The sequence below is a fragment of the Pavona decussata genome, unplaced genomic scaffold, assembly GCF_977016875.1.
Source record: "Pavona decussata unplaced genomic scaffold, jaPavDecu1.1 SCAFFOLD_92, whole genome shotgun sequence".
In the NCBI taxonomy this organism is placed as follows: Eukaryota; Metazoa; Cnidaria; class Anthozoa; order Scleractinia; family Agariciidae; genus Pavona; species Pavona decussata.
The window spans coordinates 1,249,350-1,274,439 of record NW_028145509.1 but is presented as its reverse complement, the minus strand read 5'-3'; the positions used below and the strand labels follow the sequence as shown (position 1 = coordinate 1,274,439).

General features: G+C 37.8%; 2 protein-coding genes across 4 annotated transcripts; one reads left to right on the top strand and one right to left on the bottom strand.

Annotated features, from left to right (window-relative positions):
* The first annotated feature begins 1,798 nt into the window (after positions 1 to 1,798).
* Positions 1,799 to 20,443, top strand: LOC146473768 (uncharacterized). Of its 2 annotated transcripts, none has more exons than XM_085117790.1 (11): positions 1,799 to 2,486; positions 7,856 to 8,038; positions 9,084 to 9,239; positions 10,177 to 10,454; positions 11,198 to 11,324; positions 11,934 to 12,086; positions 12,904 to 13,004; positions 13,121 to 13,212; positions 13,637 to 13,676; positions 14,117 to 14,163; positions 15,114 to 20,443. In XM_085117790.1, exons 1-11 carry the CDS (start codon positions 2,247 to 2,249, stop codon positions 17,411 to 17,413), a joined length of 3,717 nt encoding a protein of 1,238 aa, XP_084973916.1. In that variant the 5' UTR covers positions 1,799 to 2,246; the 3' UTR covers positions 17,414 to 20,443. The 2 variants fall into 2 exon arrangements, with proteins under 2 accessions (XP_084973916.1, XP_084973915.1); XM_085117789.1 differs by having other exon boundaries at positions 1,802 to 2,486; positions 14,114 to 14,163.
* On the bottom strand, positions 19,059 to 24,209 carry LOC146473767 (melatonin receptor type 1B-B-like). Of its 2 annotated transcripts, none has more exons than XM_085117792.1 (2): positions 24,080 to 24,209; positions 19,059 to 21,980 (listed from the first exon to the last, which is right to left on the bottom strand). In XM_085117792.1, exon 2 carries the CDS (start codon positions 21,955 to 21,957, stop codon positions 20,983 to 20,985), a length of 975 nt encoding a protein of 324 aa, XP_084973918.1. In that variant the 5' UTR covers positions 21,958 to 21,980; positions 24,080 to 24,209; the 3' UTR covers positions 19,059 to 20,982. The 2 variants fall into 2 exon arrangements, with proteins under 2 accessions (XP_084973918.1, XP_084973919.1); XM_085117793.1 differs by lacking the exon at positions 24,080 to 24,209 and adding an exon at positions 23,584 to 23,687.
* Positions 24,210 to 25,090: the final 881 nt, after the last annotated feature.

The following is a 25,090-nucleotide window of genomic DNA, read 5'->3' as shown; positions in this document are numbered from 1 at the left end:
ATACATATCTACATAAACTGTATTTCATTGGAGAGTAGCTGACAGCTAGTGTTTTCGAGTAGAATCAAAAAGAAATACATATACAAAACCAACAAAAAAGGAAAATCGATAAAACGTAAAATAGACTGATGCGAGAGACCTAAATACATTGCAATTCATCGTTTATCGAATTTACCATCTATCGCCTAAAGGCTCATGCAGTTTCGAGAACTTTCAAAACATCACTCGTACCTATTAATTAATATTATTTCAATAAAGGTACTGCTCCCGACCAATCAGATTTGAGTACTTTTGTTGAGTGTACTATAAGCTGGCAAATAATTTTAAACTTAGCCTCACTGCGGTAAATAATAATAATAATGTTATGAGTAAACATGTCAGACAAATAGGGGAACTTATTTTATCTCCGTTAGACAAGCCTACAAGTCGATCTCAGGAATTTTTAGGCCGGCACGAAAAAATACTATATAAGCGCGATTCGCTTGGGAGCGCGAGGGAGTCAGGGACCGAGAGCTCGGGACAATATAGTAAGAACGCGGAAATGACAAGCGAAGGACTTTGAGAAAGGCTATATTTCTGTGAATAGATTTTTCATATTGATTGATGGACGGACGGACGGACGGACGGAAGGATGCATATATATACAACTACACCCATTTTGAAATCACTGGTGATCCTTGCAATCTGGTTGGCTCTCAACGGTGCGATTTATTCATCAGTTGCATTATTTTATTGCTCTAAATCGCATCCTTTTTTTTTTTTAGCCCATCAAAATGGTTTCCTGAAGTGGATAAATAAGTATAAATATTGACAAAAAAAGAGGTGTGAATTCAAAAAGGGTGCAATAAAGAAAGTGGTGACTGAATTTCGTGTCGTGCAATTTTGGTCTGAAATCATACTTGTGATTTCAAATCGAACTCGCGCTGAGCGCTCGTTCAATTTTTAAATCACGTGTCTGATTTCAGACCAAATTGCCCTACACTCAGTTCAATTACCAAATATAGAAATCTTTATTTAACCACGGTTTTCGTCAAAGCCGTACAACTGAATAACAATACTGATAGGAGAAATGTTCAAGATAACAATATAAAAATATCCTAAAATGTTGATTATTAAATGTAAAAGGACGAAGTGAAGCCGTGCACGTACGTAGGCTGGACAAATGTATAGCTAAAACTCGATACAGGAGGGGCGGATGGGCAGGCGTATCGGGGTGAATAGATGAAAGAAACTCTTAACGCGACTTTTCAATATACCATGTACGAGGATCAACTGTTAAAAAAAAAATAAAATAAAATAAAATAAAAGTTCATGATCAGAGATAAATTTGCCATACTAGCGAATTTAGCTGAAGTATGAAGTTTCGTAGAGATCTGATTTATTTAACTGAAATAAAAAATGTAATTTTTTATCATGCTAAAAATAGCAGAATTCAAACTTCTACATTTCCTTGATTTTGAAACACGAGCACGCACGAACAACGGGTTCGAACCTTCACGTTTTGCTAAATTGTTTGTGTTGAATTCCTTTCTATTTATATTATTATTAAAAAAATCACGTTAACGTCGAATTGTGCTATCAGCCTGCGTTCGATCTTCTCAACTCTCCTCGAGAATAAAAAATAATATTTTGAATTGATTTTTCGATGTCTCTATAGTGATAGTTACGGTTAAGACCACCTGTCTCCTTGCATTTGCTGTAATTCGTTATTCATAATTACTCATTTTGTTTGAATGGCGTCCGCCAATGGACAGTTACCTTTTGAGACGATTCGAGATCGGGTGATTTGTTGGGTGAAAAAACGATACGTGATAAGTACGTGATACGAGGTGATAAGTCGAGGAGAAAGAATCACACGGAAAAATGATTGGCTGGCATGAAAAGACCCCATCCCACGACTCTATGTTAGGAGAATTAAAAAACATCTTACACTGTTGCCTCGAAATTATTTGTTTGTAGCGCAAAAGATGTGAGGTAACATCACAACCCGTTGAGAAAAATATTTAGTATCAGTTGTGTAAACTTTACTGTGGCAATTTGTTTTGGTTTGGTTTGGCAGGTTGACGCCAGATCAAAAAGCCTTTGATTGAGATGCAAATTCTTATTAATGGCGAATTACGCGCCATCTCCCGCTTCGATACCGGATGAATGAATGAAGGCAGACTACAACTGGTAAGTTTGGCGGCGGTGGCAACGTGATTGTAAACGGTTTTTTTACTTACAAATGCCACAAAAATACTTACAAAATGGACAAAGAAGATACCACAGAACTAGAAAAAGTGAAGGATCTTTTGAGGGACAATCAACTGGATCAGTTTTATCGACAGATTCACGGCAAGTTACACATCACCCGGCTCTCACATTTTGACCACGTTACTGAGGAAGATCTCGATGATTTGGGAATGGCGAAGCCAGAACAGCGAAGGCTCTTCGAAGCGGTGAAGAAAGCCAAGAAGAAGTCCCTTTTTAGCAGTTTTAAACGAAAGGTAAGCTTAAAAACAAAAAGTATAATTTAAAAACCGATGAGTCACTTTCGTGTGGGCTTGTGTTTTGACTATGCTTAACGCTTCCAATAAATTCCACTAATCTCTGGCTTGATGAAAGTAAGTTTCCTTTTCTGTAATTTCCCACCCGTATTTCTATTATTACACTATGACAATGTAATCTCTAGATAAATCTGCTGTTTCTGTTGGTGGCTTGCGTATAAAACGTTATTCAAACAGGTACAGATCGAGATTTTGTGATCGTATATATTTGTTTTAAGCCTCGATCGATATGAATCATGTGCCACGTACGTTACTAAAATTTCACGCCGTTCATTTTGGAAGTGTAAAAATGAATAAGCTTTACTAGTGCGCCTTTTAAAATGATATAGAGCGAGGAAAATTGAGAAGGATTGTTGAACTTCCTTGAAAGCATTTGATCGTACGCTGCGGCCCATCCTTCTTGAGTCCTATGCGCGCACGTGCATGGGTAAAATCGAATTCTTCAATCCTAGCGTTGTATGATGCTTGTCGAAAACGGAAGTTTTTTTACCTTTTCAAAATATAGATGTCCCAAGGTATGCCAGATACATGGGCATTGTATTGGAATATAATCTTCCGGTAGTTTTTCCACCGTTTGTAATATCCCATTCTCGATGACTTCACAGCGTTAATTTTAGTTTACTATAATATAAACAAACCATTGGTTGCGTGCATTGAAATACATAATACATTCCAAACGCGCGGAAATGAAATTCCAGAAAAAATTCACTTTGTGGTCGCCGCGTGCTTTCCGTTCTATAATACCCAGGAGATCAAACCTGATGCTCCGTGGTATACCAAAGAAAATAAGAAATATTATTCTTGGGATTTCAGTATTAAGCTACGTACATGGTTACATACATATTTGGACAGGCATGACTAATTGCACGCCGGATATTTATGTATTTATAATAAGCTTAACGTTTTCCGTGAAACTGAAAAGGGTTCATGTGCGGTAGCTTTTCAGTTTCAATTAAAGAACTTTCAATTGTTTGGTTCCAGAAATATCCATCCCTGATGGATGATCCAAACAATCCAAATTTCGCCATTTTCGTGTACCCCATCATATTTATGATGTTTTAAAGAAAACGTGTTGAAACACTGTTTTAATATGTATAAACACTGTTTAGACATGTCAAAATCTAATAAATGAATTAAAAATTTATTGTAACCCCCAACAAAATGTTTATTAAATAAAATAATTTATTTCCAAGCAAAGAGTACACAGACAACTGGTACGTCATATTGAACAATAATTTAACATGAATTGTCCAGTTCAAGGATTATTGTTAATTAACAGAGGTATAACGAACATCCCATTTTTCACAAATTGGAGCACACTCTCTGGTTTGGTTAAAATATACATGAACCTGCCTTAATATATTACATGTGTGCGTGTATGTGCTTTATCGCTGACAAACCAGTTCAAATTCACTCCATCTAGGCCATAACTAGAGTGTCCTTAAGAGATCAATTTGTAAGAATGATACATTTAGTTCTGTGTTTACAGTGTATTTTGTTTACTTTGTCAAAAAGCAATTTCTACTGTCGTGTCCCTGAACTTTTCTTATAAAAGTACTGGCAAGAAGTTATTACTCAAATATGAAGAAAATTCACCTTGGGTGGGCACATACTTAATTCACATGACCTCAGGGGTTGAATAAGGGCCTTTCCGCACTAGCAAAAAATCTGTTCATTCAGACGAATTTTCTGCCATCATCAACGCTGCCTTTACAAATGCAGACGGTTTGTCAAGACTTCACGAATTTTGTTCAAGACAGGTTGATCGTCAAAGGCACTGTAGACAATTTTTAGGGGGGTAAAAACTGGACAAAATCGATTAAATAAACAAAACTGTGTTTTTCTTGTCAATCATTTTTTGTAAAGCCATTAATAATTAGATAAGTGCTTCCACTGTTGACAGATTGGACAGAGTGTAAAGTGAAATAGCTTCGACCCAGTGCGGATACAAACTTTGAATACAAAACTTGCCTCGACCTTGGAAATATTTTGTGCAGACTTCTACAAGGCAATTCCTTAATTGTGTGCTAGTGCGGAAAGGCCCTAAGCATTGATATTATATGGAGAAATTTGATGCTGATCACTGTAAGGGCTGAAACGGTCAAAGCATAAATTCCAAGAATTAGCCTGTGGCTTTTACAAAAGTACATGCAGAGGATCTGAAAATCAAAGAAGACACAGTGCTTGGTCAATTCCTTTTGTTGAAATTCAAACAGATAGTAAAATAAATGTAGAATTAGCCTTCACAGATGTAGCTTTTAAGAGAAAAAGTAAGAGGTTTGTTCTTTGATTTTATAGCAGCAAATACACGTGCATATCATTCGTGTAAATCCACCATATTGCGGGGAATACTCACAAAAAAAACAGACATGCAGCTGTGCATGTATACATTAGTATCTTACATGTCGACAAGCTTGTGTGCCAGTTGAAATTAAGGATACATGAACTGTAATTTGGGACAATTTCCATGGTTTCACAACCAATTTCCACTTGATAAATTTAAACCAAGCCCTTATAAAATAAATAAATAATGCAAACACCCAAACCACTAACCACGACCAAATGTATAAAAATTAATACGAAAAGACGGTTAAAGATGAGGTCTCAAAGCTGCTGAGTTTTTTTGTGAGTCTTTGAGTTAATATTAAATCATATTATGATTTAATGATAAAGCTCCAGGTTTTTTAAAGTAAACTATGCGGAGACTGATTGGCACTGTCTCTGTATTTACCGTTTGAATATGTGACACAGTTCACTTTATAAAACTTGAAACTTCTTTAGCAAACCATAAAATGATCAGAAAACTCACACACTCCCAAAAGAATTATCAACTTTGAGCTCTCGTGTAAAGTTCTTGCCTTTAATGGACTATTATTTTTTTTTTACGCTTGAGCACTGTTAACCCGAACCATTTTGATAATAATTCCAGACTTTGCATGTCTGATGCCTCAAAGTTTTTCCGGGTCGATAATTGTACTCAAGTTGTAAACGTGCATGTGTGAACCCTTAATCATGCAAACTAACAAATTTATTAATCAATCATTGCAATTGTATGTCCAATCTATTTCTGCTTTAGATTTACAAGAATAAAAAGCAAATTAAAGCTTTTCAGCTCTTATCAGCATGTTAAAGTTTTTGTTTCAAATGTTGAAGCTTGATATACGCCCCATTAGTTTGTTCACAAGTGACGTCATTAAATAGTATTAATGAAAAGTAATAATTGCGTTCATAGACATGCCATCAACAAGAAATAATTGAAGGGCTTTGTTAAAACTATGCTAAATGGAAATTTGGCTGTGGAATCCATAAAATAGCCCTAAATTAGCGTCAATTATCTTTAGCACTCAAACTTGTTAATTATCATGGGCGAAACAAAGTTCCACGTCTCCTTTTTTTACTTGACAACTATATGCGGAGAATTACACTAATGTACGTGTAGCCTGAGACTGTTTCCTAAAAGCTAAATCAGTGAAGTAAAGCGTGAATAAGTTTTTTCATTATCTTGTTTAGCTTAAATAAAAGGAATTGGCCTACAGCTGTTGTATTAGCACTTTATACCGCAGATTCCGTTTTCAGTTCCTCCACTTTTCAAATTTTTGGAAACTCACAGGCTACGGTAATATTCTTGGAGCTGAAGTCTTAAGGTAAACTGTGTTTCTCGTTTGATAAACATTCCATATGCCCAACTAGAACTTACAGGTAACACTGGAGAAATTTGGATTTTTTAAGGACAAATTTCCACTTAGCTTTCTGATGTTACATGTATATGTTACATATAATAATTTATTAGTTTTCAACTGACTAGCATTTTGTGTGACAGGTTTTTCGAAAGACCATTAATTTTGCCAACCCTCAGACTGGTCAGTTCACAAATGGAATGTTTGTTAAGCACTGCTTGTATGCCAGTCCTTTGAGCTCCTTCTGTTGTAAACAGCCAACCCCTCCCCCTACCACAAGCCAGCTAGTTCGGGTGTCTTGAAAACAAAGACCTCTAAAACAAAGACCCTAAGACCCTAAGACCCTGACAACTCGAAAACGAAGACCCCCAAAATTTCCAAGTGTAAGTACAAAAACATAAAATAACATAAGAAAATACATTAATTTATACCTCAAGTGAAATTTAATTCCTTCCTGTGGTCCTACCATGGTTATCCGCCATCTTGAGCTGAGTAACCGCGTTCCCATGGAATATTGACAGGAAGTGCGCTTCCTGCTCCACTGGACCAGAAGCGCGTTTCCGAAGGTCTCAGTTGCACTGCTGGGCCTTTATTTAATTACCAACTTGCAAAGAAACAAGTGTTAAATCCCTCCTTCTCGGAATTACAACCACGCGATCGGAGAGCAAAAGAAATGGAGCCTAGGCTTTCTATTATGTTTGTAAGTAAGTTGCTGTAATGAGTTTGAGGTTCTTCAATCTCGAGTACATCCATACATTTGTCTCTATAGCAAACCAGCCGTGAACTGCTACTAAGAATTTTTCGCGGAAAAAAATACAGGGAAATGTATGGAAAGTTCGAAACGCGACTGGACGTTTTCTGGCACAGCTACATCCCTCCAATTTTTTCCCTAAAATCTTTTTCGTAGTACCAAAAGTTTCCAATTCATGATTTTTTTTCAGAAGCGATGTCTTATGAAAATTATTTGACATCGGATTTCCATACAAACACTGTTATTTCAAGCCTGTTTGCCTACTTGTCGAAATGGCGTTGAAAACCGAGGTAATGCCTTTTTTACAGGGAGGCTGATAAATTTTGTTAAAAATAGGAATCAACACTCGGGATTGAAGGACCTCAAAATCATTACAGCAACTTTCATAGTAGAAAGCCTTGGCTTCATTTCTTTTGCTCTCACAATTGCATGGTTGTAATTCCGTGAAGGAGGGATTTAACACTTGTTTCTTTTGCTAGTTGGTAATTAAATAAAAACCCAGCAGCACAACTGAGACCTTCGGAAACGCGCTTCCGGTCCAGTGGAGCGGGGAAACGTACTTCCGTTCAGTACGCGGCTACTCAGCTCAAGATGGCGGATAACCATGGTAGGACCACAGAGAGGAATTAAATTTCACTTGAGGTATGAAATAATGTATTTTTTTGCTTTTTTTTTTTTTTTTTGGCACTTATACTTGGAAATTTTGGGGGTCTTCGTTTTTGAGTTGTCGGGGTCTTAGGGTCTTCGTTCTAGAGGTCTTCGCTTTCGAGACACCCAGCTAGTTCTTACAAATGAAGAGCTTGATGCTTAGAAAAATAGTTTCCTCTTCATATTGTCATCTTTTGGTAATTCATTCTCGAGTGCTATTTCACTTTTTGCAGAAAATAAAGAGGCAAGAGTCCAATGGTGAAGCTGCAACAGAACGCACAAGTTGTTATGGTATTGCCGGGGACTCCTTGACGTGCGTCATCAGTGAGCAGTCACTCACCCTTTATGAAATGCTTGGGAACGGTGCTTTTGGGTACGTCAGGAGAGGAAAGTGGCTGAAGGACTCCCGCAAGAAGGTGATTATTTATTTTCATATTAGTGCACCTTTTAATAGCAAGCAAACTCTGGACTTTTAAACTCAACTGACAGCTGCATGCATGTGCACGTTCTTATTGTCATTACTAGTATCGATCAATAGACCCTTCTCCAAAATGGCGGCAACAGATTTGAATGAGTTAAAATTGGACAGAAGGAAAAACTGATACCAGCACTGGAAAGAGCACCTTTACTTTAGTAACCTTGCAAAGTCTCAATTAGGTGTTATATCAGCTCAGGAAATGTGAGATGAAATGTGACAAATTTACAGATGTTTGTATGACTGGGAGTATACATCATACTCCCAGTCATACAAACATCTGAGAAAATTTTTCAACTTACATTTTCTCAGCTGATATTACACCTGATACGCTAAAACTTTGTAGGGTTACTTAAGTAAAAGTGCTCTTTCTAGTGCCAGTATACGTTTTTAATTTTAACTTATTTTGAATTTTCGGCCGCCATTTTCTATTGTACACTGTATCGTGACATCCAATGGGCAATAGATTGAAGGGACACTGTCATGAAGATTTTGTTGTATGTTGGTTAAAACTACGTGTACTCAAATATTTTACTAAGAACCTCTTTTGTAATGTGAAATTTATTACTCTTAGAGCACTGGGAAGAAAATATGAAAATAATGATTTCTTTCAGGAAGAATAACGTGTCATCAGTTTTTAGCAATTTTTCTCAAATGCTCAGAAGAAACTTGAAAAACTTGGCCATTATTTTGCATTTCAACTGGTTTAACCAAAAATTTTGGCCAATTTATGGAAAGGGCCTTTGCTAAGTTCTCAAGTAAAGCCAAGTTTGGTTTGTACCTGAACATTTTTAGTTGTGGGCTACTAAAAGACATTTATGACAAACTACTTGTCTGTGAAAATTCAGTTCATGTAGTTATTATTGGTCCTGAAAACAAATGATAAAAACATTATTATTTTATGTGCATGTATGAACAAGAATAAAGCTTGTAACTGCATACACTGTACCATCACATCGCTTGGAATGTTCTTTTTCTACTTACAGCTCAACGTTGCTGTCAAATGTCTGAAGGCATGGAATGACCAAGCCTTCCAACAAATGCAGATGGAATTCATCAAAGAAGCTAATGCAATGAGCTTGTTGGATCATCCACACATTATTAGACTCTACGGCATTGTTCTTTCTGCCCCGATGATGTTGGTAAGTTTTGTTGATGTTCACATGATTTGGTACATGTACTGTGTACTCCTATGTACACAGGTATACAAATCAGTTGTTGATACCATTTTGTCAACAGAATGGAATGGCTAATCTGCAGTAATGTGTAAGCTGGTCTTAGCTTCGTAGAGTTATTAAACAGCCCGTTACATGTACATCCGTATAGTGTAAGTGTTGTAGGTTGAAATGAATCCAGGTTAAAATGATTTCAACCTAGGTTGATTTGTATTTTCCTTTGTTAAGGTTGTGTAATTAACATCTTAAACAAAGAAAAATACAAATCAACCTAGGTTGAAATCATTTTAACCTGGGATTCACTTTAACCTACAACATAAAGAGAGCAAGTCTTGGTGTCCAACAAACATTTCCATGTTTTTGACAAAGTGTACAATCCAAATCTTCAAGCTGTAACGTTATCTTCTATAGAGTATTTTCGAATGACCACAGGCATGCGGTGACTCAAAGGATTTAATGTCGTAAAGTACACAACACAAGTAAATTATTTTAATAATTTTGAGGAACATTAAAATGTTCCTCAAAATGTCCAACTCCGAGCACATGGAAATCTAAGTCTCTAACTGGATGATAGCGGTGATGTGATATCGACACAAACATTCTATGGCCAGCAACCATACAGTAGAATCCCATGCTCAACTGCCTAACACTGGTCCCCTGGCTGGAATGCAATAAATATTTAACAAAGTCTTACCAGTTTTGGTATTCTTTGAACTGCATGGATCTGTCCTGTGATTTACATGTATTGTTAATGCCTACAGGAAGTACAGAACTGTATAGGTAGGTCACCGGCCCCCAATATTGAAAAGGTGCAATCATGGTGAACATGTATACTGCCAAGACAGTGTACATCTAACGTTTTTATTCATAGCATTATTTTTTATTGTACATGTGTATTTTTCAGGTTACAGAGCTAGCTCCACTTGGTTGTTTACTGACACGTCTAAGAGATGAACCTCATAACTTCACCATAAGTGGTCTGAGTGACTTTGTGGTTCAGATCGCATCAGGGATGGCATATCTCGAGTCCCAAAGATTTGTTCATCGAGATCTTGCGGCCCGAAATCTTTTGTTGGAGTCTTACGAGAAAGTGAAGATTGGCGACTTTGGAATGATGCGTGTCCTATCAGAAGACGACGATCATTATACCATGCATCCTAGTGGGAAAGTTCCTTTTGCATGGTAAGTTTGTAAATATACTTGTCCTCCCATCCAGTGCGCACTCACCCGTTTTAGAAGCCATAGCCAGCTGGTGATTGCTATGTGTATATGCTCCTGTCAATGTTATGCTGGAGGGGGTACATTGTACATGTACATGGGGGTAGGGTGCCGAAGATGAGGTGATGTAATTTGTCAAATCAGGTCAAATTCAAATCCCTCCCCCTACCCCTCCCCTATTAAGTATGTAGACCCCTCAAATTGTTTTCATGGTAACAGGCAGAATCACAATCCGAATGGATGGCAACAAGGATTGGATACCCCTTCCTGTGTTATGTACATGTAGATACAGTGTACAATGTAGGTCATGACAAAAGTCTAGTACTGTAGGTGACAACTACATGTATTCAACCGGAGAGTGTATACATCAAAATTCTGAGCTGTCAGGGTAAAGTACTCTTACTATATACATGTATACTGATCACAAATATACAATTAAATTTCCTTGACAAAAGCTGGCTAAATACCCCATCTAAATGTCACCATCTCTCCACCATCCATTCAGATGAACACTGACTAATGTCAGCATGCAACAAGGTCTTTGTTTTTACCCAGCTGCCAATCTGTAGACAATGAGTACTCTTTAAGAACTGGCCATTTAAAACATTCTTCATTTACCAACAAAAATAATAATAGAGTGTAAGCCTGAGGGAAGTGGAATGGAACAACAAAAGACTCCTTCTGATTAGACAGAGCTTTTTTTCCAGGTGTCCGCAAGAAGTTCTTAAATTCCGCAAGTTCTCCCATGCTTCTGACGTTTGGGCATTTGGAATAACTGTACTGGAATTATTTTCATATGGAGTGGAACCGTGGCCAGGTTTGAATGGGGCTGAGGTGAGTGCTACAGTGCATGTACATTACTTTGTAGCTATAGATGGATTCTATTTCCAGTGCAGTTGTGTGGTGCATATACATGCATCTTCATGGCCTCACTCATGATAGTACACAAAATGCCTTTAGTTAATACTTTTGTCGTAACAAAATTGCCACACAAGGTGTCTTAAATAAATAAATAAATAAATAAATAAATAAATAAATAATGAATCAAATAAATAAATACAGTGTAGAATTGTCCCAAGTGATATTTAATATACATGTACCTACCTCTCACAAGACACAAATCACATCTCAGTTTGAATAATTTCCATATTGGCAGATGCAAATTGAATCTACAGTGTAAAAGAATACATACATGTACTTTATTTGGTGAGTTGGTTTAAGACAACGGACAGTCATTCCAGGACAAACAACCCTTGACACAGTTTCCATTGCATGGTACACTGTGTACATGTACAGTATGATACACAGGGCATTGTTTTCTCCAATCTATGTTTCAATTTTGCAGCAAGAGAGGTTATATGAAATGTTGTCTCAGTACTTACTGTATGTATGTAGAACACCACGGTAACTGGATTTGCTGATTGATAGTTCATTTACTTGTAGGTATTAGATAAAGTGGACATGCCATTGTGTGAACGTCCAAAGAAACCTGATCATTGTCCACCAGAAATCTACAATATCTTGATGCTACACTGCTGGGCACATGAGCCACACCAGCGGGCAAGGTTTAGTGTTCTAAAGAAATTGATGGATGAGGTAGGTGTGGAAATCTATATTACCAATACAAATTTACATACACAGGAAGCCTTTCTAGTCTTTTACATTGCTGTTGACATAGGCATAAATTAACACTTTGTTCTCCATAAGATATGTTTTACTGCTTATTTGGTTGTCTATTCAGAGAGCTTTTTCTGCTATAATCTGTGTACATCGTCATCATCTTAATTATTAATCAAAGACAAAGGTAGCAGTAGAGATAATTACGGCGAGGAGATCTCAAGAAACTATCAGGCTTACAGTTACATGTATATAATATAATTATGTAATTAAGAAGTCACCTTGAAAACACATTAAATACAAAATAGACTGCTTTGTATATACAACATGAACAATTCTGAATTCTTTCAACAAAAACTTGTACATTCATTTCTTGAAGGTAAGAGAGCTAGCCTGTATAGATAGATGTATTGGGACCTTTTTTAGTGATATCATTTTTCTTTTGATCACTTAATGTCCACTGTACGAGGTGCTTCCTTTTCTCCACTTGGGAAATTGATAAACATGATATCAGTAGTTCATTCTTCTATTCCAAGACTCAACAAGACCCGGAGCTTCATACTACAGGAATCATAGTTACATTACATGTAATTTTAAGGGTCCACCATGTGAGCCATGGACAACATTTTAGTTCTACATGTATGCCTAGTTAGGATACTCAAAACCACATGTCCAGGTGTACATGACTGTAGGTTTTTGCGGGGACTTAAATTTTGAGATTGGCACCTCAATTGTAATCCTCTGTTGTCTCAATTTAAACATTAACATGTAATAATTATTATAATTGCTTTTGAAGGCACACCCTGTGAATGTTGCTGCTGTTTTCCCTTATGAGAGCAAGTGCCAGGATAGTCTGAGTTTCAAGGCGGGTGATATAGTCACACTGCTTGATGCCAGGTAGGACTGTCTACTGCCTGAGAAGTAAAATGTTTGTTTTTTTAATAATATTGAAAGAAAGAAGAAAGCTGTCAGAATGTTGAATAACAGTGTCTTCTGTTATTTTACCTTTGCAGCCTAGATACTTCTTGGTGGAAAGGACAGAACATGCGGACTAAACAAGTTGGGATGTTTCCTTCAGAACTAGTTGACAAGGAATCAAGACGAGGTACTTGCTGAGTGGTATTAGTAACGAAAGGGTTTTTCTTAATCTACAATGCCTCGCATGCATGAAACAGTCACCTTTTTTTATGACCGAGTGTGAGTTAAGAGATGCCAGCAAAAAAGAACTTGTCTTGAGAGAAGACTTGCACAAAGCCAGTATAAAATGTCACACATTACTTTTTAAATGTACATGTACTACACACGAACCTTCCTTTTGTAAGAAAAAAAAGAGAGAAAGAAAGAAAGAGGGGGAAAGAAAAAACAAGGTCTTACTCCAGGCATACAATGTAATTGATAAGAGTATTACAGGGACAGAGAATGCATGCACATACATGTATGTGAAAGTTATCACTGTGTGTTGTTATTTTCCCTGTGTGTGAAGAGTAATCCCCAAACTAAACCTCTAACATTCGTTTTTCAACTTTCAGCAGTTTCACCAGTAAGTCAACGGACTTCACCAAAACAAAGGTACATTACATGTACATTTACGTAAAGCAATTTTTGACTGTGTGACGAATTCATTAAATTTATTTACCCATCCATCTACCTGTTCCTTCTTCCTTCCTTCTTACCTTCCTTCCTCCCTATCTTCCTTCTTTTCTTCCTTCCTTCTTACCTTCCCTCCTACCCTCCCTCCCATCCCTTCCTCTCTTTCAACCTTCCTCCCCTCTCTCCCATCATTCCTTCCTTCCTTCCTTCCTTCCTTCCTTCCTTCCTTCCTTCCTTCCTTCCTTCCTTCCTTCCTTCCTTCCTTCCTTCCTTCCTTCCTTCCTTCCTTCCTTCCTTCCTTCCTTCCTTCCTTCCTTCCTTCCTTCCTTCCCTCTGTTTTCTCCCTTTGCCTTTTATCCCACATCATGAGATTGACTTGTGTGGTTAACAGTTTCCATTTTTGGTTTAATTCCCAGAAGTTCCTCAAAACAACGCAGCGAAAGGTGCAACCAGCTTCCAAACTGTGGTAAGTGATATTCCTCAGCTTGTCTTAGAATGCAGACTTTCATGTTCTACTTATTTGTGCAATGTACATATTTCATGTCCACTGTAGAATGTAGTCTCAATCATTTTCAAAGATTAATAAAAACATACAATACATACATTTGGCCATGCATCAAGTACATTGCTTTACTGTATGTTATTTATTGTGGTATATCAATGTTACTAAGTCTCCATAATTCTTAATGTACAATGCACATGAATCATCACAAAGACAAAAAAATTATATTACCCATGAACTAAAGAAAGTCCATTATAGCTTTCCAACTGTGAGTGGTTGGTCACCTTCACTGCAGTTGGAGTCCATAGAAGCCGGTTGCTGGCTACAATGTTCCAATGAAAACCTGTCATGTTCATAGTGCACTGTAGGTCCTCCTACATAGTTTGCTGATGTCTTGAATCTTGGAATGACTGTGTTGGTACATGTATGAATAAAGTATTGCATGGGAGCAGGGATGGCGCAGTGGTGAGAGCACTCGCCTCCCACCAATGTGGCCTAGGTTCGATTCCCGGACTCGGAGTCATATGTGGGTTGAGTTTGTTGTTGGTTCCAATTCGATTTGGAAGGCACGGACACGTTTGAACGAGCTTCTAGAGCTCTTTGGTGCTCTGTGGGTAAATAAATTATTAGTATTTTTATTTTTTTTATTTTATTGCATGAAAATGGCCGTCACTACCTTCCAAAATGAAAGGAAAATAGTTTTACTGTCGATAGGTAAAAGGTGAAGTGAGCTTTTTATCAATAATTGTGTAATGCACAAAATCAGCACTGACAGTTACGTGGAGCGATGTTCTTAAAGAAGTTGCACATGAGAGTGTGAAGCTTACACAACAGCGTGAGTTCTCTTACCTCACTGCTTAAAATTACATTACATTACATTAGATATTAATTGCAGTGTCGTTTAATTTTCTTAGAATGTGGACGTGTTCATATCTATGAGACTCCTGTGTTCTTGGATTCAGCAGACCTGTTCACAACCAGCAACAGGAGAAGCACATCTCAGTCAAGTCGCTCTGCTGAGAGTGACTTGACTTCTTCCACTGAGGTTGACAGTGGCTATTCATCCAGTGTAGACATACGGAGGTTCAACCTCTTGAATGGAGAAAGTAGTCCCGAACAGCATAAGGCAAATTTCGGGGCAAGCTATGAAAACACAAGTATTGGAATGGAGAACAGAAAGAATTCGGTGGATGCATACGAGTTTATGTCCCCACCATTTAATTTTGGGCCTGTATCTAGTCCCATCTCTATTCCAAAACAGGGGTCTGGAGAATCATGGCGTGCTAGAGGGGACTACAATATCCTGCCAACACCTGTATTGGCTGAAGGCAAATGCCCTTTGGATTTTGGCAACTTCATTGATCCACAGTTTTCTGCTGGTAAAGGTGAATCCCCACATCCTCTCTCTGCAAAGACGCCATCATCACTCCCAAACACCTCAACAGTGCAGACATCTCTGGGAGAACCAAGGCTCTCCAAGACAGCCTCTCCACCAGGCAGCAAAAAGACTTCAAGTGCTGGGGAAATGTTTGCTCCGGAGATGCTCACATTCCAGAAACAGGCCAATGTCCCAAAATCGTGCAATGGGTCTTCAAGCAAACCAGAGGAAGATGACATTTATGAAGAGTTAACCAGGCCATTAGTAGATGTTCCAGCTGGTCTGTCAGGAAACAGAGCTAACAACACTTCGTCAAGGGATTCACTGAAGGCTCACAATGAGAATTCATATGAGAACCACTGTTTTCCTCTGATGTTCAAGAGTCAGAAAGAACGGGACAGTCTGGATTGTGGGTATGACAGAATACGGTGCAATTCCGCCAATCAGCCGCAAAGGGGCCGGGAGGGAAACGATGCTCGCTGCAACTCCTGGCCTGCACAGCAGAACTATGATAATCACAAATTGAGAGATGATGCTAGTACAGTATCGCCATTGCAAAGCTGCTGCTATGACAACCATAGGTTGAGATCCTTGGAGACCGCATTGTCACCATCTGACTTGTGTTATGATAACTGGAAGATTAAGAATGACGAACTCAATGTGAGTGAAAAAAAGAAACGTCCGTCTTGTTATGAGAATGTTGAGCTGTTGAATGGTGGAGAAATTTACCACGGAAACGAAACTCTTTGCAGTGCTGAGAAAATTACCTCTTCAAACAATGTTTCAAATGTGGTGCAAAGTTATGAGACCTTCCTTCCTAAGTCAGCAAAAGCAGGCTATGAAAATTTTACTCCAAAACACTTGCAAAATGACAGTTTCGAAAGTGACCAGAAAGATTTAAGCGCAATTTTGTATGAGAATTGCGAAGTCTTGGACAAGAAGAAGAAAACATCTGAGACATTGAAAGCAGTTACGTCAGGAAACGGGGATCATGGCTGTCATTCTCAAGGACTCTCAAGTTCCCTGCCTACGAATTGTTGTTGTGTTGACGTGATTCATGGAGATAATGAATCAATGAGTATAATTATGCAAAAGCGGACCCTACCCACACTTGTAAGAACAAGAAGTGTAAATAATATCGAGCAAGTTGATTGCCCTGCTGATGCCAGCAAAGATGATCCCATTAGTTTGGGGGTATATGGCGATTCTGATGACAATCACCCGATACCCCCTATGAGGTGGAAACGGATTGCACGTTTAAGTCAGCCACAGTCTGTGGAAGATTGCTCAAAAGCGAAGTGGTCAGTATCCCTGAATCCTGAAATTGCAAGTGCATTGAGAATGAGGGGCAATGGAGCTACTGCTTGTAGTGCTGATAATACACCTGTAGAGATAACAAATGATCCACACTTGGTACAAGATCCGCAGACAGAGGCAGTGGAATCTGAGAAACCAGCTTTGCCCCCACATGTTAAACGAAGCAATGCTGTAGCCATCGATAAGCATCTCAACATGACCTGTAATGCATACGAAAATGTCATGTTACAAAGCAAGAGTTCTACTGAAGAGATATCTTCTAGTTGCCTACCTGAGCTACCACCAAAGAAGAAGCAGTCTACTGAAAGCAAAAGCTCCAGTACGCGTAACGCAGCAAAGAGAGCACTGCATTACGAGAATGTTGGCGTGGTAAATGGATTCCATGTTGAGAGTAATGGAGATGTTGCATCTGAACTGGAGAGTTGCACTCCTCCCCCATTACCCAGGAAAATGTCACAGAAAAAAGAAGCACCCGTGGTACCGTGCCGCATTGATTTGGAACAGAAGTGCTACATGTAGTTGACGTTATGCAGGCCAAGATGTGCTATGCAAAGGTTATATGTACATACACATGTTTACAAGTTAATCACATGTAAGTTGCATGCATTGTAGAGCAGCATTTTATATACATGTTCAGCTGTATATTTGCTTAAGTCGCGTTCGATTGACCGTATTCCGGAATAAGAATAAGCGGAATAGCTATTAGATTTCTTCCTTTTAGGTAAATTTGGGAAAACAATGTCTACAAGCTTTCGGTGGAACACGATAATTCAAGAGACATCTTGTATTCCCGTAACTCCAAAAACCTGTCATAACGGTTTTCAGTAATCTTAGTATGTATTTCTATTCCGGAATAGGGTCATTCGAACGGACCCTTTGGTTTTGGTGTTGATGGTGTTACTGTTGTTTTCTTTTGGTGTTTATGTACCTTTTGCTTTCCTTCGTTTAATGTTGTGGTAGTTTGTAAAGTAACAATAATAGTAATGAACACGAGACAGGAAAAACCAAGCATAAAACAAGATAAACATAAACACTGTACGTGATGTAGTTTGATATCTGTCCTATTAGGAAATGACTTAGCTCTGTTTGGAGAAATTTCACTGATATGAACAAAATTTTAGAGCAGCCAATGTCTGTATATTGCTCCAAATGCTTTTTATAACTACATCACCGTTTTCACTTGCCTGAAAAGTATGATGTTCCTGACGACTCAATCACTTGAGAGCAACTAAGAAGCGAATTTGTCTTGCCAACTGTTTGATTTGCTTCAATTTTCTGCGCCCGTCCTTATGAAAGGACCCGGTGGAAAAAGGGCGTAAGTGACGATTTTTGCTGGAAAGAAAAATGCTCAAAAATCGCCGAATTTTCGCATACCTGGTCGTTTTTCAATGTTTAACCTTGATGTGTTTTTATTTTTTTTAGCTTGAAGGTTTTACACATTCTAGGATTAAAAAACCTTCATACTTGCTGGTTCACTCGGTATTTTGCCTTCCAGATAAGCACTTTATACTTTTTTATTATGTTTGAAATTTACCAAGATGTCCGTGATTGAGCACCAAAGAATTCATCTCTTGTTTGTTTATTTTGTTGTTGTTGTTGTTTTGTTTTTTTTTTTCAGAAGAAATATTTCTTTTGCCCCGTGGATAATAAAATTGGAGACCTTACGAAAGGACGACACCAACGGAAATGTCCCTTAGAAATAAATTACGTTATCTGATCTCCTTTGTGGTTCTTCCAACCCGTTCAACTTGCACAATGCCGGGGAACGAATTATCCAAGAACATGATAAGTAGCAACGGCGTTATACGTCCAGAAAGTGAAAGAAAAATTTACCGTCGTGTTCCTACATTCTCCTTAAAACTTTAAATTTGATCATTTCACATTGCTGTACTGCAGAGGACGTCAAAGGAATGTAGTAACTTTTTTTAACTCACATGCCGAGCCATTGTTTTGGTAATTAAAATGATGAAACCTCTTTTTTTTTTTTTTTGCGTGCTCGTCGCCGTTGCGTTTTCGTAAGGTCCGTATTGGCTATTCTAAGATGTAATGCGTGACGAGGCAACCCGGTATGGCAGCTTGCCTTATTGAAATTTAACTCAGTTTTTACTATTTTCTGCATCACTATCACAGCAGACAGTAAAAATGGGTCGGTGCGCTCAAGCAGGTTTGTTTGTTTGTTCTTGTTGTTTTCTGTTATGTCGAGTGGATACATGTACAGCGTATCTACAGTGTGACACAAGAAAGAAAATTCTTTCCGTTATGTTTATCTTTTATTTACTTATGCAGCAGAATTATTTAAACTGGTATAATTTTTATAATTATTTTTGTTGTATTTATTTTATTTATGTAGAAAAACATCCGTAATGTAATTAGAATTTTTGCGTATGCAATACTTGTAGGGGACCATAGGGAAAGGTTCTGAGAGACTGCCACTCTCCCCCCCCCCCCCCCCCTCCGGAATTACTGCACTTATCCGCCTCAAGTATTTGTTAAATGCTTCTGTGATATTATTAGGCAAAATCTTGCATTTAAATTTATTTTATGTTGCATGTGAATTGCTTGCATGTGGGTTACTATTTGAGTTAAAAATGGCGCAGATTATAATCGTATAAACAGGAAACATTAGAATATGAAGTTTATATCTACGATATGTACGGTATTTTACCCAACTGTAATCATACTAATATATAGTGATATATTTTTGAGACTGTGTCTCTTTTAAATTGAGTAGTTGCTTGTTCAACACTTTTAAAGGTTTATGAATCAGGTGAAGTTTTCTGTAGTGAAATTGTAAATAAGGCAACGAAAGCTCTTAGGTTTTGTTGTATTTTCATTTTAGGTTGTTTTTCTTTGTTTCTTTTCTGGATTATCGTATCCAGCTGGTGCATTATTAAATTATTATTATCATTATTTTGTAAATCATATTTTGCCGGGACTGTTTTTGTCCAGGCTGCGAGACTTTTGTATTTTATTTATTAAATTTAAATTGAAAGTTTATTTCCATATAGAATAGAACCAATGTAAAAATGGTGGATATTTTTTAACATTTTCTTTTTTTGCATTCAAATTGGCCCTACTAACCGCGTTCTTGAGTTCAAAAATTATAATGGTATTTTACCCTGAACGAGGCTTGTAGGGCTAATTTGGATGCAGACAAAAGAATATTAAAATGTCAGCCGTTTTTGCGTAAGGTCTATATTTTATCCCAGAGCTGTGTGGCCAACAATCAGTAGAATGCGGGGGCCCATTAATGGACTTCTGGTAGAATGTACTTTAAAACAAACCTTACAAGCACTGGTTGCTTTTGTTTTTGCAAAGACGCAATACATACTTAAAAAGACCATTAAAAGAACGTTTTTAGTGGCAATTTAGTAAATCGTGCGGATACAGGTTCCTTTTCTCGGCCACCGTAACTTTAGCTTTTTAGTGGACTGTATTCGCATTTTATCTAGTATTTAGAACTAATCTAGGATAATGTAGGAAACCCTGATGTGACTTAATAATAGAATAGTAATTTCAATTATGAACTTAAATAAATGGGTAAAACTGTCTTCGAGTGCCTTCACTGTCTTGCTTCCACCTTGTTTTCAAGGTGGAGGACCATCGTAATGATGTCAACCTAACCTCATCCCAGGTTCTTCGCTATATTTAAACTGGCGGTACGGAAAAGACCCTGGAACATGCTGCAAAAATATTCCACGCATTTTGTCACGTGGCACACCAGGATACACTTAATTTTTGCCTTTGCTACACTTCCGTGAAAAATTATGGAAACAGCCATATTTGGTCTTAAGGCAAAAATAAAGTGTGCCGAGACGTGGAGTATTGCTGCAGCGAGTTCCAGTGTCTTAGCCATTGATGATTCAATGATCATTCTCGATCATTTTCTGACATGCACAGACAACTTTGTTCGAGGTGAGATTATTTAACAGTTACGCAAACTCGTTCCAGCACGCTTGGGTCGAATATCACAGTCTAAACTCAATCATCTGTTTTGGCATGACAGTCATGCCTTCCCCGCTGCGCGAGATGCTGGTGTTTCATATGTCCAATCTCTCACTTGACGTCCCAAACATCCATAAAAACAATTAGGTGCAACAGCAAGGACACATCCTATAATATTCCTTCCTGAATGTCCTGTTGAGAACTCCATATATGATAGGATTGATTGCAGCACTAATGGACACTAAGAAGCCATCAAGGAGATAAACTCTTCTGGGCAAAGAATGGTTCCCTGTCGCGGAATCAGTGAATTCAATGACAAACACAGGGACCCAGCAAAGTGTAAATCCAAGCACTATCGCGAATAAAGTCTTTGTGATTCGTATCTCTTCGACGCTAAGTCTTGAGCTGGGAATGCGTCTATCTGTGGGATTCGTAGATGAAAATTGCTGCCGATGTTCCTTCACTTTCAAGAAAACTTTAGTGTAACAGAATGTGATTACGCCGAAAGGAAACACGACAAATACCAAACCCAAAAGGCCGGTGTATATCTTGTCAATGGTCTGATGGTGAAATTCCAAAACACAGGTGATTTTTCCTGAGTGAAAATGGAAAAATCCCCAACCTGTCACAAGTGGTAAGCCTAGACAAAATGCAGCGCAAAACACAACCACTACAACTGAGAAAACGACAAAATGCCTGGTGAAAATTCTGCGAAAAAGCCAAGGTTTGATCACGCGGCAGTATCGATTGAAGGCTAATAGAGCTATCGCTTGCAAAGACACGAAGGCCAGCAAAAGAACAGCGAATCCATGCATTCCACAAACCACATCTCCATATTTCCACTCTCCCACCAGAAGTACGCCCCAAACCAGAGGCATACAGAATGCTGCCATGACAACGTCAGACACAGCCAGAGCTAAGATATAGAGGTAGGTGACGCTTCGGAGACGGGAATTTTTGCAGAAGATGAGGCAAACGAGAACATTGCCCAAAAACGCCATCAAGTTAATGATGATGAAAAGTGACGTCTCTATGACGTGTTCTGCAGTGCTTCTGGACTTCATGATTGAGGTGAGGTCTTCATAAGGATTTGTTTCCATGGTGCTGTTTGATGCCATGTGGGACGTCTAGATTATTGATTCTGTCAAAAAATCATGAGGCGCATGTTATGTGCCTATCACACATTTTTTTTAAAACCCTATTGCTGGGCCTAAAGGACGGTGGGTGCATGTAGTTCTGCTGTCCTGAAAAGTTCTTGTTAATCGTACATTTATTTTATTCACCTGATTTTTTGATATAAGAAACTATGCATGAATAAGGAAATTGCCTCTGGGAAAAGAAGAAGGCCTATGGGTTCAGGGTGCATGTATGCCTGATATTACTTTTAATATGTCAAGCGGGATTTCTAAGTGTGTAAAATCGATATAAAAACGCGGTACATAAAAAAATGTCTTGTATAGACTTAAATATGAAATACAAGGAAACATTTTTCTTCCATTCTTATTAATTAGCCACCATCAATTTGTTTTCTTTCTGCTTGTTACACAGTTCAATACGCGTGTCTGCTTTATCGCTTTGATGTTTCCGCTCGATCCGAGGTAAAAAAAAATAAAGAGTAAATAATCGATTGGCTCAAGTTTCATAAACGTCAAGCTGTCAATTGCCGTTTAGACATTTCCTGCCCTTACCAACAATTAACCGTCTTTATCAGGACGTTTAAAGTTTACTTTCGACGATTGCGTTTCGGATGGAGGAAATTTTATTGCCATTATTTGAAAGACAATGTGGCGCTTTTGGTAAAGGTGAATGCGCTTAAAGGAAAGGACTGTCTGGACCGTTTGACTTGACTTTGCAGATCTTGATAAGAGGTCGGAAATTATAAAATTTCGTGTGAATATTTTTTTCGATTTACTACCAAAATGGACACGTCATGACAAGACAAAATGGGCTATTTGAACAAGAAAGTACACAGAATGTAATGATGTCTTTTTACCTCGATGTTTGATAAAAATAACACTATTTTTTCTGCATTTGTAAGCCCCTAATACAACGATATGAAAAAAAAAAATTATCGCCAAACAATTAACGACCTAAAATTTCTTGGTTTTAGCAAAATGTTGACAATCACGGCTTTGACGAACAACAGTGATGACGTCACTTCCTCTGAGTTGTAACATGAAGTAATTTTCTGAAATAATGTTAGAAGGAGAAGCGCCTAAAAATGTCTTTCTCTTGTGTTCTTAAAGAAAACTAAGAGCACCTTTCGCTGTATTATATACCATATAAACGGAAAAAGAAATCGGAGGATCCCAAAATAATAGCTTGCGCTTCATGCAGTTCAGTTATCGTTCGAAGGCTAGTTACGAAAATTGACATATGAAATTGAAATTAAAATGTTAACGTTTGGTTTTTTTTTTTTTTTTTGTTTTTTTTTCTTTCACGTTTTCTTTTTCTTTTGGTTTACGCTATCAAAAGTCACTGAATTCGGTTCGATTCGCAAAATCTTAAAACGAGTTCAGTGACATCGGTTAAAACTATAACATTCTACTATTTTAGCTTTTCGTGTAACAATTCAGACAATTGAAAAAGAATTAAAAGAATAAAGCTTTTTTAGCTGCATCGAGCCGATAACCTATATGCGAAATCTATACTATTATTTAAAGACGTTCTTGGTGAGAAGATTTCAACTAATGTAGCTATCTGCAGTAAGTTAAAATGTTAAAAGCTAAGTTAAAAGAACTTACGTGGGATTCATGTATGGCCATGGAAATAAAAGCAGATGAATGAGGGCATGGCCACGGATGGCTTCAATAAAAAATCTGCTTCGAAAAGTAACATAATCTCACGCAGAAAATCCGATTTCAATGTGATAAGAAAAAGGAAGTGATTGTCATTAGTGAAAGTTTAGAAACACGACAAAACGGTTATTGGAAACCTTTTTTAATTAATGGGGAATTAAATCTTTTTTTGTGTATAATGGGAAAAAAGAAAACCAACAACAACAAAAGCAAGTTAGCTTGATCCGATTTTTCGGCAATAGTAAATTGTAAATTGTGGAATAATTTTTTCTTCCCTCAGTTTTGTCCATGCTATTCGACAATTATAGCAATGTTCAACTCACTGGACTCCGTAAAATGAGGTCAAACTATATCCATTCAGGAATCGGAAAAAAAGCACGTTTCGAATCTTTCGCTTAAACTTTGAAGCTTCGTGCCCCGTTGGTAACACAGGTAAACTTACCTATACTGATGAAAATTTGTTGCCTTTCAAAGCATCATCCAAGGAAGAATGAGTGTCTGGAGACAGGCTGAATCAGTCAGTTTCAACTAGACTCAACGACAGACTGGTAGGTTACATGATTCAAATTCAGATGCAAATGATAGCTACACGTTCAGCAAACAAACTGACTTCAGACGACTTTAATTACTTTAGATCCTCATTTAAATTGGTGATTTCTGCAGTAAACAGCTGCCTAAAAAAACCTGAAAACTTCAAGATCGTTCTTTGAGTTAATTTTTTCTTCTTGACAATTCACCTTGTTTAAAATGTATTTACATTAATTGAAAGGTCCAACATTTCAAAAGTGGTAACTCCGAGAAAGGAAAGAAGAGCTTATAGGAATTAACCAATTTATACCATGTTAAACGGCCGACAAGCCTAATCTACCTTCAATCGTCCGATAGATTAATTTCCTCACACCATTAAGAAAAACGTGTTAGCCTCAACGCTTTGTCTTTATGTCTGTATGATTTTACTAGTTTTAAATAACATGGTCCTTTAAGGTTATTTTTTAGATATCTGTTTGTTGATAGTGTTTTTGTCAAGACACAAAGGAGTCTTTTTGCAAGTTGCAATCCATATAGGCATCAATTCAGATCAAAGACACATTTAGCGCTATCTAGACGGGGACGCATTCTACCCGCAAACGACATGAAACTTCGGGACTTTCCCAGAAATTTATCTGGCAAAAATGTAATGTGTTCGGTTAGTGTTGATTGACTTCGATGTTACCATGGCAGCTAATTCACCACAAGCAATCTTTTTCAGAAGATGAAAAATCCGTTTTTAAAATGAAGAAAAATTAACTGTAACAGGTCCGCTACAGTGCAGAATCCGCGTGTTGTTGAAAGGCGCAGTAATCATTTTCGCTCAATTTTGGCACTTTCCTGAAGTTTGGGCGAAATCCAGAAATCCAAGATGGCGGATCCAAGATAGCCGCCATTTGGCAATCGTGACGTAACAATCACGTTA